The sequence below is a fragment of the Aotus nancymaae genome, unplaced genomic scaffold (genome assembly GCF_030222135.1).
Source record: "Aotus nancymaae isolate 86718 unplaced genomic scaffold, 86718_ANA_hifiasm-v0.15.2.pri h1tg000010l, whole genome shotgun sequence".
Lineage (NCBI taxonomy): Eukaryota > Metazoa > Chordata > Mammalia > Primates > Aotidae > Aotus > Aotus nancymaae.
This window is the reverse complement of record NW_026988421.1, coordinates 65,338,822-65,354,874: the sequence shown is the minus strand read 5'-3', so window position 1 is coordinate 65,354,874 and position 16,053 is coordinate 65,338,822. Positions and strand designations below refer to the sequence as shown.

The 16,053-nt window shown below is 47.2% G+C and overlaps 1 protein-coding gene across 1 annotated transcript; it reads left to right on the top strand.

The window, feature by feature from the left end:
- The first annotated feature begins 4,824 nt into the window (after positions 1–4,824).
- On the top strand, positions 4,825–15,017 carry MYOZ1 (myozenin 1). Its single transcript, XM_021676357.2, has 6 exons — positions 4,825–4,931; positions 6,930–7,020; positions 9,986–10,164; positions 12,648–12,897; positions 13,299–13,464; positions 14,510–15,017. Exons 2-6 carry the CDS (start codon positions 6,948–6,950, stop codon positions 14,739–14,741), a joined length of 900 nt encoding a protein of 299 aa, XP_021532032.2. The 5' UTR covers positions 4,825–4,931; positions 6,930–6,947; the 3' UTR covers positions 14,742–15,017.
- Positions 15,018–16,053: the final 1,036 nt, after the last annotated feature.

Genomic DNA, 16,053 nt, shown 5'->3' with positions numbered 1-16,053 from the left:
CCTTCTGTTGCTGTTATCTTCTAGTTTTATACCTAAATCCTGATCTCTCCTTGATCTTTAACCCATTTCCCTGATCTGATTTCTAATCTGTCTCTATTTCTGCCCTCCCATTTTTCACCCTTTTGCCATTTGTTTCCAGGTCTTTTGCTCTTTCCTACCAATACTGTCCTGTTCTGATTTAGCCACCTTCATCATTCTTCTTGTTTCCCTTTCCCCACAGTCTTCATCCAAGTTCTTCCCTTGCCTCATACTTTCTTTTTTTTTTTGAGACGGAATCTCGCTGTGTCACCATGCTGGAGTGCAGTGGCGCAATCCCAACTCACTGCCACCTCTGCCTCCCAGGTTCAAGCGATTCTCCTGCCTCAGTCTCCCGAGTAGCTGGGACTACAGATGTGTGCCACCATGCCCAGCTAATTTTTTTTTATTTTTAGTAGAGACAGGGTTTCACAATGTTGGCCAGGATGGTCTCCATCTCTTGACCTCGTGATCCACCCGCCTCAGCCTCCCAAAGTGCTGGGATTACGGGCGGGAGCCACCATGCCCGGCCCCTTGCCTCACACTTTCTAGGCAAGGCCTCTGTTCACGGAACTGAAGAGAACTTGGAAAGGCCCTCTGAGCTCTTTGCCATCAACATTTCCTAGCTCCCTGGAGGAACCAACCGTATTAAACAGTCTGGAAATTAAGTGAGAAGAAAGCAACAGCTGGAGGGGAAGATGGGATGGGAGAGGGAAGAAGGAAAGAAAGGTGAGTTGAGACTACTAAAGAAGGGACGGCATTGGAGGTAGGTGAGAATTAAAGACTTGAGAGAGGCCGGGCTCGGTGGCTTACGCCTATAATCCCAGCACTTTGGGAGGCCGAGGCAGGTGGATCACGAGGTCAAGAGATCAAGACCATCTTGGTCAACATGGTGAAACCCCGTCTCTACTAAAAAAAAAAAATACAAAAAAAATTAGCTGGGCATGGTGGCGTGCGCCTGTAGTCCCAGCTACTTGGGAGGCTAGGGCAGGAGAATTGCTTGAACCCAGGAGGCCGAGGTTGTGGTGAGCCGAGATCGCGCCACTGCACTCCAACCTGGGTAACGAGTGAAACGCCGACTCAAAAAAAAAAAAAAAAAAAAAAATACTTGGGAGAAGGAAAGTGCCATTGCTCCCATTCTGCCAGCAGAGGGCATGTTTGTGCCAATAACCACACCCAGGCCACAGACCTCCCAAGTGAACTCTCAGAATTCCAAAGGTCTCAGAGACCATAGACTAAAAAACCTGTCTTCTCCCAGTCAGTTGTTTTACATATTAAATCGAAGGAGATCAAACTTTCAGTTTATTTTTGTTTTAGAGGGTAAGGGGGGCTGGGCACTGTGGCTCAGGCTTGTAATCCCAGAATTTTGGGAGTCCAAGGTGGGCGGATCACGAGGTCAAGAGATTGAGACCATCTCTAATAAAAATAGAAAAATTAGCTGGGCATGGTGGTGCATGCCTGTAGTCCCAGCTACTCAGGAGGCTGAGGCACAAGAATCACTTGAACCCAGGAGGCAGAGGTTGCAGTGAGCCAAGACTGTGCCACTGCACTACAGCCTGGTGACAGAGCAAAAAAAAAAGGCTGAAGGTGGTAGTGATGATGAAGTCACCTTTTGCTATTTATATATTTTTTTCTTCTTTTTTTTTTCTGAGACGGAGTCTCGCTCTGTGGCCCAGGCCGGAGTGCAGTGGTACAATCTTGGCTCATTGCAACCTCTGCCTCCCGGGCTCAAGCGATTCTCCTGCCTCAGCCTCCTGAGTAACTGGGATTACAGGAGTGCGCCACCATGCCCAGCTAATTTTTGTATTTTTAGTAGAAATGGAGTTTCACCATGTTGGCCAGGCTGGTCTTGAACTCCTGACCTCAAGTGATCTACCTGCCTCAGCCTCCCAAAGTGCTGGGATTAAAGATGTGAGCCACCACACCTGGCATATTTTTTTCTTCTAATTGCTTCCTTGGGTTGGGAGGAGATGGAGGAAGACAAAAGATGAGGGATCTGGAGGTATAACTGGCCTGGGCAGAAGCCAACTGGGAGGGGATACCTTTTGGCCCATAGCCTGAACCCGAAAAGTACAAGCTGGAGAAAGGACGTGGTCAGGAAGAGTAAAGAACTCAGAAAGGGGCCAGGCACAGTGGCTCACACCTGTAATCTCAGCACTTTGGGAGGCTGAGGTGGGCAGATCACGAGATCAGGAGTTTGAGACCAGCCTGACCAACATGGTGAAACCCCGTCTCTACTAAAAATACAAAAATTAGCCGGGTGTGGTGGTGCATGCCTGTAATCCTAGCTACTCAGGAGGCTGAGACGGGAGAATTGCTTTAACCTGGGAAGCAGAGGTTTCAGTGAGCCAAGATCATGCCACTGCGCTCCAGCCTGGGTGACAGAGCGAGACTCCATCTCAAAAAAAATAAAAATAAAAATAAAGCCTGGGCACAGTGGATCACACCTGTAATTCCAGCACTTTGAGAGGCCAAGGCAGGTGGATCATGAGGTCAGGAGTTCAAGACCAGCCTGGCCAACAAGGTGAAACCCCATCTCTACTAAAAATACAGAAAAAAAAAATAATTAGCCAGGTGTGATGGCGGGCACCTGTAATCCCAGCTGGGAGGCTGAGGCAGGGAATTGCTTGAACCTGGGAGGCGGAGGTTGCAGTGAGCTGAGATTGTGCCACTCCACTCTAGCCTGGGCGACAGAGCAAGACTCCAACTCAAAAAAATAAATAAATAAATAAAGAGAGAGAGAGAGCTCGGAAAGGGACAAAGGAAGCTACAAAAGCCATTTCCTGATGTGTACTGTAGTCCCAGCTGCTCAGAGGCTGAGGTAGGAGGATCACTTGTGCCCAGAAGTTCGAGTCCAGCCTGGGCAACATAGTGAGACCCCCATCTCTTAAAGAATTAAAAAAAAAAAAGTGGGCCGGGCTTGGTGGCTCACGCCTGTAATCCCAACACTTTGGGAGGCAGAGGCAGGTGGATCACTGAGGTCAGAAGTTGGAGACCAGTCCTGGCCAACATGGAGAAACTTCATCTCTACTAAAAATATAAAATTAGCAGGGCGTGGTGGCGCATGCCTGTAATCCCAGCTACTCAGGAGGCTGAGGCAAGAGAATTGCTTGAACCCGGGAGGCAGAGGTTGTGATGAGCCGAGATAGCGCCATTGCATTCCAGCCTGGGTGACAGAGCAAGACTAGGTCTCAAAACAAACAAACAAACAAAAAAGCCAGCTAGGCACGGTGGCTCATGCCTGTAATCCTAGCACTTTGGGAGGTTGAGACGGGAGGCTTGCTTGAGCCCAGGAGTTTGAAATCAGCCTGAGCAACACAGCCAAACCCTATCTCTCTAAAATATATTAAAATTAGCTGAGACTAATTTTAGTAGTGGTGGCATATGCCAGTAGTTCTGGCTACCTGGGAGGGTAAGGTCATAGGATTACCTGAGCCTGGGGAGGCTGAGGTTGCAGTGAGTTGAAATTGTGCCACTGTACTTCAGCACAGGCAAGAGAGTGAGACCGTGTCTCAAATAAATAATAAATAAATAAATAGGCTGGGCACGATGGCTCACACCTGTAATCCTAGCGCTTTGGGAGGCCAAGGTGGGTGGATCACCTGAGGTCAGGAGTTCAAGACCAGCCTGGCCATCATGGTGAAACCCCATGTTTGAAAAAATAAATAAATAAATAAATAAAGCCACTTCCTAAGGTAGCAGCAACAAGGTGGTGATGGCTGCAGCAGAGGTGCTGTAGCAGCTGGTTTCAGAATCTAAGGAGAAGGTGGAGAAAGATCATGCAGCTACTGAGGAAGAGGCTGGGCAAATGATAGGCTTTCCCCAAGGGGACTCTCAAGCTTGTACCCCTGTCCAGAGACTCTGCTGGAACAGTACGAATGGCACAGTCCAAATCCTATGTGGTATGTACTCCCTTTGAAGGAAATCTCAAGTAGAAACCTCAGAGAACAAGGCCCTGGCAGGTCAGAGGCCTACATGTGCTTCTCAGGGAGATATTAATGTCTATCCTGCACAGCAGGTTGAACTGAGCATTTCAATAGCAAATGGAGGTTAAAAAGCAGATCCTGGCTACCTGGGAGGTGGAGATTGTAGTAAGCAGAGATGGTGCCATTGCACTCTAGCCTGGGCAACAAGAGCGAAACTCTGTCTCAAAAAAAAAAAAGGCAGATCCAAGTGTTTGTCTTTTCTTAAAACTGCCAGAGTTCAAGAGGAAAGAAAAGAGAGTGAGGCAGATAGAATAATTATCAAGTCTTCCCCACATCATCTCTGCCTAGGAGGTACTGGGTTTGGTTTATTCGGTCCCTTAACCTGCCAAAATCTAGCCCCCACAGAGTAAAGACCAACCTATCCAGGAAGTTTAAAAGAGCAGTTCCATTGTGAAGACTTCCCTTCTTGTCCCCAAACATAGTACTTTAAGCCCTCTCTGCCCCAAATACACCCACAGGTCCCTGCACTGTGCCCTGGATTGGCTCTGTATGGCCCTCAGGGCATGTTCCCCAGGCTCTCTCTCTCTGACTGGATTCCTATGTGATACTTGTTGTCTACTTCCTGTCTCCCTCTTAGTTTTCAATTTCTCCCTAAGTGCTTCTTTGAATCTCAGGCTCTAGGTGCAATGTGAAGGGAAGTTCCTGGGCAGAGTGATCCCTGGCTCAGAGAGCTCAGTGGGAGAATTCCAAAGGCCTTCTCCCTCCTTCCTGAGCCTCTGGGCAAGGAGGGAGGGATCTTGGTTCCAGGGTCTCAGTACCCCCTGTGCCATTTGAGCTGCTTGCGCTCATCATCTCTATTAATAACCAACCTCCCTCCCCCACTGCCAGTGCTGCCCCCACGCCTGCCCAGCTCGTGTTCTCCGGTCACAGCAGCTCAGTCCTCCAAAGCTGCTGGACCCCAGGGAGAGCTGACCACCGCCCAAGCAGCCGGTAAGTCTCCAGCTCTATCATTAGAGAGGCTGGGGCCCACCCTGTTGACTTCTGTGTCTGTGTCTACAATTGTGACTCTTGATCCTGGGGGAGTCTCCCTTCTCCTCATCTATGCTCAGCTCCCAGCTGTCCAGTTCAGGAGAGCCACGGAAGGTTGGAAGGAGAGGGACCCAGGAGGTTGCAGGGAATGGAGATGTCAGGAGGCACTGGAAGAATGGGAAGAGAGACCCCACTAAGTCAATAGAATTGCAGATGTATTTTTGCGACAGGGCTCAACAGAGGACAGCATTTCACCGAGTGCCAATTTCTCTTAAGAAGAGATCGGAGTCTATCTTATCTCAGCTTGTTCCTTTCCATTGCCAGATCCTATTACTATGTTTCTGCCCCACCTCAATTCCCCACTGCTGTGATATTGCTGAATTGATGCATGTTGGGATTTGAATGCTCCCTACCCTCCCCAATTCCACACCCCTCTCCACTCTGGGGTCTGGGGCGGGAGTGACTGCAGGAGCAGGGCCATGACTTCCCAGGCCATGTTCCAGCTGGCCTGATGAAGGAGCAACAACCTCTCCTTCCTATGGAGAGTGTTTTTGGCTGAATCTCCTCAACCTTGGCAGAACATTTCTCTGTCCTCCTTGGGACTGGGGAAATACTGAGGAGAGACCAGAGCCTGGAATCACAGCCCCAGTCTGATATCCCAATACAAATAAAAATTTCAAATTATGCCAAGCCGATGAAACCTGGGTGCATTGCCCTGTATTATTGTTTTTTAAACACTCTCCACCTCAGCGATGTTCCTAATTCCTGCACTGACTCTATAAAAAACAGCTCACAACAGGTTGTTAGAAGATAGGGGCTGGTGTACATCAGTACTTCCTGTCCTCCATCCCAAGAAAAGAGAAGCCCTAAAGCAGCAAGTTTTCACCTTTTGGGGGAATACATACTTCTTTGAAAATCTGGGTCGGGCGAGATGGCTCACACCTGTAATCTCAGCACTTTGAGGGGCGAGAGGATTGCTTGAGCCCAGAAGTTTGAGACCAGCCTAGGCAACATGGCAAAACCCCATCTGTACAAAAAATACAAAAATTGGCTGGGCGCGGTGGCTCACACCTATAATCCCAGCACTTTGGGAGGCCGAGGCGTGTGGATCACCTGAGGTCAGAAGTTTGAGACCAGCCTGACCAATGGAGAAAGCCCATCTCTACATCTCTACTAAAAATACAAAAAATTAGCCCCGTGTGGTGGTGCATGCCTGTAATTCCAGCTATTCAGGAGGCTGAGGCAGGAGAATTGCTTGAACCCAGGAGGCAGAGGTTGCAGTGAGCCAAGATCATGCCATTGCACTCTAGCCTGGGCAATAAGAGCAAAACTCCATCTCAGAACAAAACAAAAACAAAAACAAAAAATTAGCCAGGCATGGTGCTTCACACCTATACTTGCAGCTCCATGGGAGGCTGAGGTTAGAGGATCGCCTGAGCCGAGGGAGGTTGAGGCTGCAGTGAGTCATGACTGTGCTGCTGCACTCCAGCCTGAGCGACAGAGTGAGAGCCTGTCACTAAAAAAGAAAAAAAAAAAAAAACCAACAATTTATCCCCTCAAGCCGTTAAACCCAGGTTAAGATGTAGTGCTCTCGGCCAGGTGCTGTGACTTGTAATCCCAGCACTTGGGAGGTCAAGGTGGGCAAATCATGAGGTCAGGAGTTTGAGACCAGCCTGGCCAACATGGTGAAACCCCATCTCTACTGCAAATACAAAAATTAGCTGGACATGGGGGTGGGCGCCTGTAATCCCAGATAGAAGGCTGAGGCAGGAGACTTGTTTGAACCCTGGAGGCAGAGGTTGCAGTGAACCAAGATCACGACATTGCACTCCAGCCTGGGCAACAGAGCGAGACTCCTTCTCAAAAAAAAAAAAAAAAAAAGAAGTAGTGCTCTCCTATAGACACTCAGTCTTCCCGGTCCCTGTCTATCCTCCAACTCCTCCTTTCCACCCTATCCAGGCTGAATCCACCTCCACAATGCCGCTCTCAGGAACCCCGGCCCCTAATAAGAAGAGGAAATCCAGCAAGTTGATCATGGAACTCACTGGAGGTAGGACATGTTTGCATCTACCTAGTGTGGGACTTCTTAAAAGCATCCCTACCCTGGGCCGGGCATGGTGGCTCACGCCTGTAATCCCAGAACTTTGGGAGGCCGAGGTGGGTGGATCACAAGGTCAAGAGATCGAGACCATCCTGGTCAACATGGTGAAACCCCGTCTCTACTAAAAATACAAAAAATTAGCTGGGCATGGTGGCGCATGCCTGTAATCCCAGCTACTCAGGAGGCTGAGATAGGAGAATTGCCTGAACCCAGGAGGTGGAGGTTGCGGTGATCCGAGATCGCGCCATTGCCCTCCATCCTGGGTAACAAGAGCAAAACTCCATCTCAAAAAAAAAAAAAAAAAAAAGCATCCCTAACCTAAGAGTCCCAGAAATATATATCTTAGGTTGAGCAGACAAGAGACAAGAGGAATTCCAGTGGTGGGAACATGGATGATGGGGAGTGGGAGGGGGAAAGGTAAGAAGAGTAGGGAGAAAGAGAGAAAAGATTCAACACCTTCGGCTGGGAGCAGTGGCTCATGCCTGAATCCCAGCACTTTGGGAGGCCGAGGGGGGCAGATCACGAGGTCAGGAGTTCCAGACCAGCCTGACCAACAAGGTGAAACCCAGTCTCTACTAAAAATACAAAAAATTAGGCAGGAGAATCGCTTGAACCTGGGGGTGGAGGTTGCAGTGAGCTGAGATCACACCACTGCACTCCAGCCTGGGTGACAAAGCGAGACTCCATCTCAAAAAAAAAAAAAAAATTAAGATTCAACACCTTCTACCCTTTTCACTTCATAATCTGAGACAATATCCTGCCATGTTACCCAGCACAGGTCAGGGACCACAGGACCATGAGTTAGTGAGGTATATTTGAGGAAGAAAATATAATGGAGACTGGCACAGATTAGGTCTCAATAAGTGGTTAATTTCCCTTCTTTCCCCAGAGCTAGGGAGCTTGTGTAAGTACTTAAAATGGAAAACCGTACTGGCATGTTTCCTGGGGGTGAAGAGCTCTTCAATACCTAGAGATTCTTTGGAGTCAGAGCTCACTGAGGGAAAGAAAAGGGAAAGGAGTTAAGACAGGAGTCTGGGCCAGGTGCAGTGGCTCACACCTGTAATCCCAGAACTTTGGGAGGCCAAGGCTGGTAGATTGCTTGAACTCAGGGGTTTAAGACTGCCCTGGGCACATAATGAAACCCCATCCCTACAAAAAGTACAAAAATTAGCCAGGTGTAGTGGCATGTGCCTGTAGTCCCAGCTACTCTAGAGGCTGAGGTGGGATGATCGCTTGAACCCAGGAGGTGGAGGCTGCAGTGAGCTGTGACTGTGACATGACACTTCAGCTGTACAAAAACATGCCGGTACAGTTTTCCATTTTAAGTACTTACACAAGCTCCCTAGCTCTGAGGAAAGAAGGGAAATTAACCACTTATTGAGACCTAGTCTGTGCCAGTCTCCATTATATTTTCTTCCTCAAACATACCTCACTAACTCATGGGTCCTGTGGTCCCAGACCTGTGCTGGGTAACATGGCAGGATATTGTCTCAGATTATGAAGTGAAAAGGGTAGAAGGTGTTGAATCTTGACTTCTTTTTTTTTGAGATGGAGTCTCGCTCTGTCACCCAGGCTGGAGTGCAGTGGCGTGATCTCGGCTCACTTTAGCCTGGGTGACAGAGTAAGACCCGTCTCAAAATAAATAAATAATACAAATAGGGCTGGGGCTGTGTCTCACACTTGTAATCCCAGCAATTTGGGAGGCTGAGGTGAGAGGACTGCTTGAGCCCCGGAGTTCAAGACTAGCCTGGACAATATAATGAAACCTTATTTCCACTTAAAAAAAAAAAAGGCTGGGCACGGTGGCTCATGCCTGTAATCCCACCACTTTGGGAGGGTGAGGCAGGCGGATTACCTGAGGTCAGGAGTTCAAGACCAGCTTGGCCAACATGGTGAAACCCCGTCTCTACAAAAATACAAAAATTAGCTGGGCGTGGTGGCAGATGCCTGTAATCCTGGCTACTCGGAAGGCTGAAGCAGGAGAATCGGTTGAACCCAGGAGTGGGAGGTTGCAGTGAGCTGAGATTATGCCATTGCATTCCAGCTTGGGTAACAGAGTGAGACTCCACCTCAGAAAAAAAAAAATAGCCAGGTGTGGTGGCATGTGCCTGTGGTCCCAGTTACTCTGGAAACTGAGGCAGGAGGATTATTTGAGCCCAGGAGGCTGCAGTGAGTTGTGTTCACACCACTGCACTCCAGCCTGGACAACAGAGCAAGACCCTGTCTCAAAAATAAAATAAAATAAATTTAAATGTAGGCTGGGCACTGTGGCTCACACCTGTAGTCCCAATATTTTGGGAGGCCAAGGCTGGTGGATCAGTTGAGCCTAGGAGTTTGAGACCAGCCTGGCCAACATGGTGAAACCCTGCTTCTACCAAAAAATACAAAAATTAGCCATGGATGGTGGTGTGGGCCTGTAATCCCAGCGACCCAGGAAGCTGAGGCAGGAGAGTTGCTTGAACCTGGGAGGCAGAAGCTGCAGTGAGCTGAGATCTCGCCATTGCACTCCAGTCTGATGATATATATTTGTATGGCATCTGTATTTAAAGGTGACTGATGACTCCACACAAGATTGGCCTCTGGGCTTTTCCCAATGCCATGGTTTCTCCAATGGTCTCCATCTATGATGTTCCTTTACTCCTTTTGCTCTGTGCCCCATGCCCATGCCTCTTTTACCCCATTTGCCTCTCCACTATAGTATCCCCTTTGTCTCTACAATGCACCCCAGTTCCCAAGCATTCCCTCTAAGTTCCAGGAAATCAAAATCCCTCACAAACTAGACAGCATCTGTTCCCCTAAATTATCTCTGCCAGGACACACATACATACTTAGTCGTGGATGAGGTCTGCATTCTGAGTCCAGAAATCCCTACTTTCCTCTTTCCTTTGATTCTTCTTCTTTGCCTCCCTGAAAGGTGGACAGGAGAGCTCAGGCTTGAACCTGGGCAAAAAGATCAGTGTCCCAAGGGATGTGATGTTGGAGGAACTGTCGCTCCTTACCAACCGGGGCTCCAAGATGTTCAAACTACGGCAGATGAGGGTGGAGAAGTTTATCTATGAGAACCACCCTGATGTTTTCTCTGACAGCTCAATGGTGAGTCTGAAACTTTATCACTGTCTCAAAGCCTGGTGCCTGTTCTGACAGCTTGCTAGGAGGCCCTGAACCTCCAAAAGGCAGTCAACATCCCCTCCCTGAAAATGTATAAATTTGTTAAGCCCCCAGATATATTGAGCCCCCAACAGCTCCAGGGTGAATTACAGCCCACCTCCAAAACCTAGTTTCATCATAGAGCCACTGAAGGGTTGCAGAGTACCACATGCTTAGGGAGAAAATTCCTTCCCAGTAAGGGTAAGTGTTAAAGATAAAACACAGGATGCCCGGTGGGGCAGTCCAGTCTTGTATTTTGAAGTTGAGATACAAAATGAATAATTTTTTAGTAACATATGCCCCCATTCAATATTTGGGACATGAAGATAAAAAATTTTAAAAAGTTTAGAAAGAAGATAAGGAAGCCAGGCATGGTGGCTCACCCCTATAATCCCAGCACTTTGGGAGGCCAAGACAGGTGGATCATCTGGGTGAGGAGTTTGAGACCAGCCTGTCCAAAATGGTGAAACTCCACCTCTACTAAAAAAAGAAAGAAAGAAAAGAAGAAAGAAGATAAGGCAAAGAATAAAATTGAAAATTACAAATACAGAATACCCAATTAAATTTGAGTTTCAGATGCACAATGAACTCTTTTTTAAATATGTCCCATGCAATATTTGGGACATTAAAATAAAATACAGGATGTCCACTTAAATTTTGAATTTCAGATGCAAATGAAAATTTTTTTAGTGTAAGTAGGTCCCATGCAATATTTGGGGCATATCTGTACTAAAAAAGTATTTAAGTCAGGTGTGGTAGCTCACACCTGTAATTCCAACAATTTGGGAGGCCAAGGCAGGAGGGCTGCTTAAATACAGGAATTGGAGACCACCCTGTGCAACATGCCAAGACTCTGTGTCTATGAAAAATTTAAACGTTAGCGGGGCGTGGTGCACACCCGTAATCCTAGCTACTCTGGAGGCTGAGGTGGGAGGATGGCTTGAGCCTGGGAAGTAGAAGCTGCATGAACATGAGCCATGCCACTGCACTCTAGCCTGGGTGACAGAGACCCTGTCTCAAAAAAAAAAAAATGTTGTGCATCTGAAATTCAAATTTAAGTGGTATCCTATATTTTATTTGCTAAATCTGGCAACACTAGGAAGAGTTAAGTGAGTTTTTACAGCCATCTCCCGTTTGAGCCATTCTTTCATTTAAAGGGTCAGTCTATTCCCTAAGGAACCGCAGATGTGGAGACTGAAACTATCCTTCAAGATATCTTCTAGTTAGGCTTCTTCTCCAAAGAAAGAGGAGACTGGAGAGGGGCCAGGCACAGGATGTTATAGCTGAGGAGGAGGGGGCCTTCTCTATTTCCTTTCTTCCTCCTCTACCTTCTCTCAGTGGCTGGGGAGAGTGGAAATAGATGCCTGCATGGGGCCAGGGGCAGAAGTGTCTGTCATTGGTTCTCATGTAGGAGCAGAGTAAAAGTGCTGAGCTGCTCATATCTAACTTTAGGAGGCCAAAAGCCCTCTTTTCTGCCTGGGTCTGGTTACACTGGGTGGAGCATAGGGGTATACATGGTGGGTTGGCCAGGAGAGCCTCCTGAAGAAGTTGGTGGGGTTATTTTTAGGCTTTGGGTTTGAATCTAGTGTTGCCCTTTTGGCCACCCTTCCCCCCACCTGCTACAGCTTCACTGTCAGGAAGTCCTGGTCCAAGTCATCAAGAGGAGAGAGGGAGGGAAAGAAGGAGAGAGAAAAAGAGTTCTGACTGTTGGACAAGCTGGGGAAGGGAGGGGGCAGAAATTCCTCTAGTTCTTATAATTAAGACTGGGTTCTCCATGGCAACCCCATCCTCCCAAATTTTAGCTGGGGCAGGGCTCATGCCTATTATCTCAGGACTTTGGGAGGCTGAGGCAGATAGATCACTTGAGCCCAGGAGTTTGAGACCAGTCTTGGCAACATGGCAAAACCCTGTCTCTAGGAAAAGAAATACAGAATATAGCTGGATGTGGGTGTGTCCTGTAGTCCCAGCTACTTTAGAGGCTGAGGTGGGAGGATTGCCCGAGCCAGAGAGGTGGAGGTTGTAGTGAGCAGAGATTGTGCCACTGCATTCCAACCTGGGTGACAGAGCCAGATCCTGTCTCAAAAAACAAAACAATTTTTTTCTTTCTCCTTCTTTTTTTTTTTTTTTTATAGCTGAGTAGGTGTCTTGGTCTCTTTTGAATTGTTAAGGATGGGAAAGGGGAGCATGGAGAATGTGCTACCCTTACCCTAGGTATAACTGGAGGAAACAAGCCAAGGGGGTCCTGTCTCTTAAGAAGAGTTTAATTCTCTCAGTCAGCCCATGTACTACCCATCAATTGGAGGAGGAAATCTCAGAAAATTCAGGGTCTTCTTGTTAGCCACTGTCTCTGCCTTTGCTAAACATACTTATGTTTTTGTATATTTTCCATACCCATTGCTAACCTTTCCCTCGCTTTGTCTTCTTTTCAGGATCACTTCCAGAAGTTCCTTCCGACAGTGGGAGGACAGCTGGGCACAGCTGGTCAGGGATTCTCCTACAGCAAAAGCAGTGGCAGAGGCGGCGGCCAGGCAGAGGGCAGTGGCTCTGCCAGACAGTATGGCTCTGATCAGCAGCACCATCAGGGCTCTGGGTCTGGAGCTGGGGGTACAGGTGGTCCTGCAGGCCAGGCTGGCAGAGGAGGAGCTGCTGGCACAGCAGGAGTTGGTGAGACAGGGTCAGGCAAGTACACTCACCCAAGAGTAGTATGTTTGTTCCCTAGAGCAGAGTTGTCCCAGGAATGATGTCTACACTGAGTATGGGGAGCAGAGGAGGCCAGTTTAAATATCTTAATGTTAAATATAATAGTATCAGTTTAAAGATCATAAATATCAATTCCCTGGGTTCATGAGATGTGTCTATTCTACCCAGAAACCTTGTTTTTCAGTTACTTTCCTGGCTTTTTGGATTCAGTCACAGATCTGCCCACCAATTATCATTATGCCACAAACCTTATACAATTACCAGGATGTTGTATCTTTACTCCCTGGCTCCTGCAATTTCTCTAGTGTAAGGGTGTGGGATTAACTTTCATTGGCTACTAACTGCTATTATTTGACTGACTTCTCTCCCATGGCTACCAGGAGACCAGGCAGGTGGAGAAGGAAAACATATCACTGTGTTCAAGACCTATATTTCCCCATGGGAGCGAGCCATGGGGGTTGACCCCCAGCAAAAAGTAGAACTTGGCATTGACCTGCTGGCCTATGGGGCCAAAGCTGAACTTCCCAAATACAAGTCCTTTAACAGGTATGGGTGGTAAGGAAAGAACCAGATGCATTCTAGTGTGAGGCACTGTATCTATTAGTTAGGATGGAGACTTTAATTCAAATGTTTCAGAAGGAGGCTAAGGAGAGATGGCAGGGATATGGGAGCCTTAATCAAAGGCCCTGCTCTTTTCACTCTATCTCAGCTTCATCATAGCAGTGTGATGAAGGAAAAATTTGCTGGGAGGCAGGATTTGAATTCTAGTTCAATGGTCACTTATTAGCTGTGTGGGCATGGGAAAATCGCTCTGCCTCTGAGCCTGAGTTGCTTTGAATGTAAAATGGGAATAATATTTTACATGTCTGAAGGTCTCTTGAGGCTCTCTTTCATTCAAGGTTAGGATGCCATTATTCTCCCTGTAATATGATTCCATTTCCTTATACCCTGCTTTATTTATTTACTATTTATTTATTTATCTATTTATTTTATTGCGACTGAATTTTGCTCTTGTTGCCCAGGCTGGAATGCAGTGGCACAATCTGGGCTCACTGCAACTTCCACCTCCTGGGTTCAAGTGATTCTCCTGCCTTAGCCACCTGAGTAGCTGGGATTACAGGCACCTGCCACTATGCCAGGCTAATTTTTGTATTTTTAGTAGAGATGGGGTTTCACCATGTTGGCCAGGCTGGTCTCAAACTCCTGACCTTAAGTGATCTGCCTGCCTCAACTTCCCAAACTGCTGGGATTACAGGCGTGAGCCACTACACCTGGCCTTTCTATATTGTAATGTAAGGTGACGTCAGACCCTTGGGTCCATTTGGGTCCACTTTCTCTGAAATGCTGGTCAGGGTCACAGCTATCCAAGAGTCAGTCTCTGGTACATTTCAGACTCCTTTCTCATTATTAACTTTGGAGAAACAAGCTAACCAGGAAGGCAAAATGGGGTGCTAGGGAAGAAGAAGAAGTACAGATGCAATCTCAAACTAGAATTCACAGACATCCCTATTCTCAAACAGGGTAGCATCTCATGATAAGGCTCTGTTTCTTTTATTCTGATTTTTAATTAAATAATGTGTCCCCTTCTCAGGACGGCAATGCCCTATGGTGGATATGAGAAGGCCTCCAAACGCATGACCTTCCAGATGCCCAAGTTTGACCTGGGGCCCTTGCTGAGTGAACCCCTGGTCCTCTACAACCAGAACCTCTCCAACAGGCCTTCTTTCAATCGAACCCCTATTCCCTGGCTGAGCTCTGGGGAGCCTGTAGACTACAATGTGGATATTGGCATCCCCTTGGATGGAGAAACAGAGGAGCTGTGAGGTGTTTCTTCCTCTGATTTGCATTGTTTCCCCTCTCTGGCTCCAATTTGGAGAGGGAATGCTGGGCAGATACCCCCCATTGTTAATCCAATATCCTTGTGGGAATGGAGGGAAAAAGGAGAGATCTGCCTTTCCATCCTTTACTCCAAGTCCCCACTCCACACATCCTTCCTCACCAACTCAGAGCTCTCCTTCTACTTGCTCCATATGGAACCTGCTCTTTTATGGAATTTGCTCTGCCACCAAAAACAGTCAATAAACTTCAAGGAAAATGAACTCATTCTTCCTCTGATATTTGAGGGCAGATGAAAGTGGAGGCTAACAATGCAAGGAGACTAATTAAAGCCAAATGCTAAACATTCATTATGTAGATTTTAAGACAAACCTGAGCTCTGGTTGCTTACACACCTTCACCCATACCCATAAAACCACATTCATAGTTATTTACAAAGACATTTATTCAATAGTACATAAGACAAATAATCACGCATAAACACACATGCCGGCCCATATGTTAGCAAAGCTAAAAAGCTGCCGTGCACTGCAGTTGGGAAACAGGTGTTGGTGACCCTGCTGTTCATTCTCTTTATGTAGTTGATTAGATGCTGGGATAATCAGGGTTATCCTGATTGTCAGACTAGAGCATGCCATAAAGTTTCTAGATGACACCAAAGTGGGCTTAGGAATATATGTGTCAAAGGTTACACATTCCCAAAAGGATGAAATAGAATAGGGAACCATGTGGAATCCAGAAGGAAATGGGAGAAACCAGCTACAGGTATAGTATGCCAGGCTCTGTGTTGAATACAGCAACAAGAAAAGATCTAAGGGCTACAAGGGCACTACAGTGGTACCCAGAAAGCAGTATGGTTGGGAAGAAATCATAAGAGCCCAGTAAGAATGAGCAACAATATTCTTTTTACTGATTTCAAGGATGGGGTCTCTAAGAGTCCCAGGCTTACTCTCATGTTACACAAAGTAAGAATAATGCAGACCAGGAAGAATAAAAAGATGACAATAGGGTCTGAGAAAATAACTTCTAAGGAGAGCTGGCTGAATTCAATAGAATCTGCATGAGATGGATCACATTTTAGCGCACCTTGGGTCAAATGGCATTTACCTTGGTCATCTTCACTTATAATCTAATGAGCAAATTCCAGATACCTCCTTTTTTTTTGAGATAGGGTCTCAATGTCGCTGAGGCTGGAGTGCAGTGGCACAATCTTAGCTCTTAGGTGCAAGTGATCCTCCCACCTCAGACTCCCAAGTAACTGGGACTACAGGAGCATGCCACTATGCCTAATTTTGTTTT

Bases quoted from the DNA above. Each gene is read 5' to 3' on its own strand.
- MYOZ1 (XM_021676357.2), top strand. From the start codon at position 6,948: ATGCCGCTCTCAGGAACCCCGGCCCCTAATAAGAAGAGGAAATCCAGC. The intron at 7,021-9,985 runs GTAGGACATGTT...CCTCCCTGAAAG, and splicing joins GATCATGGAACTCACTGGAG to GTGGACAGGAGAGCTCAGGC. The intron at 13,465-14,509 runs GTATGGGTGGTA...TCCCCTTCTCAG, and splicing joins AAATACAAGTCCTTTAACAG to GACGGCAATGCCCTATGGTG.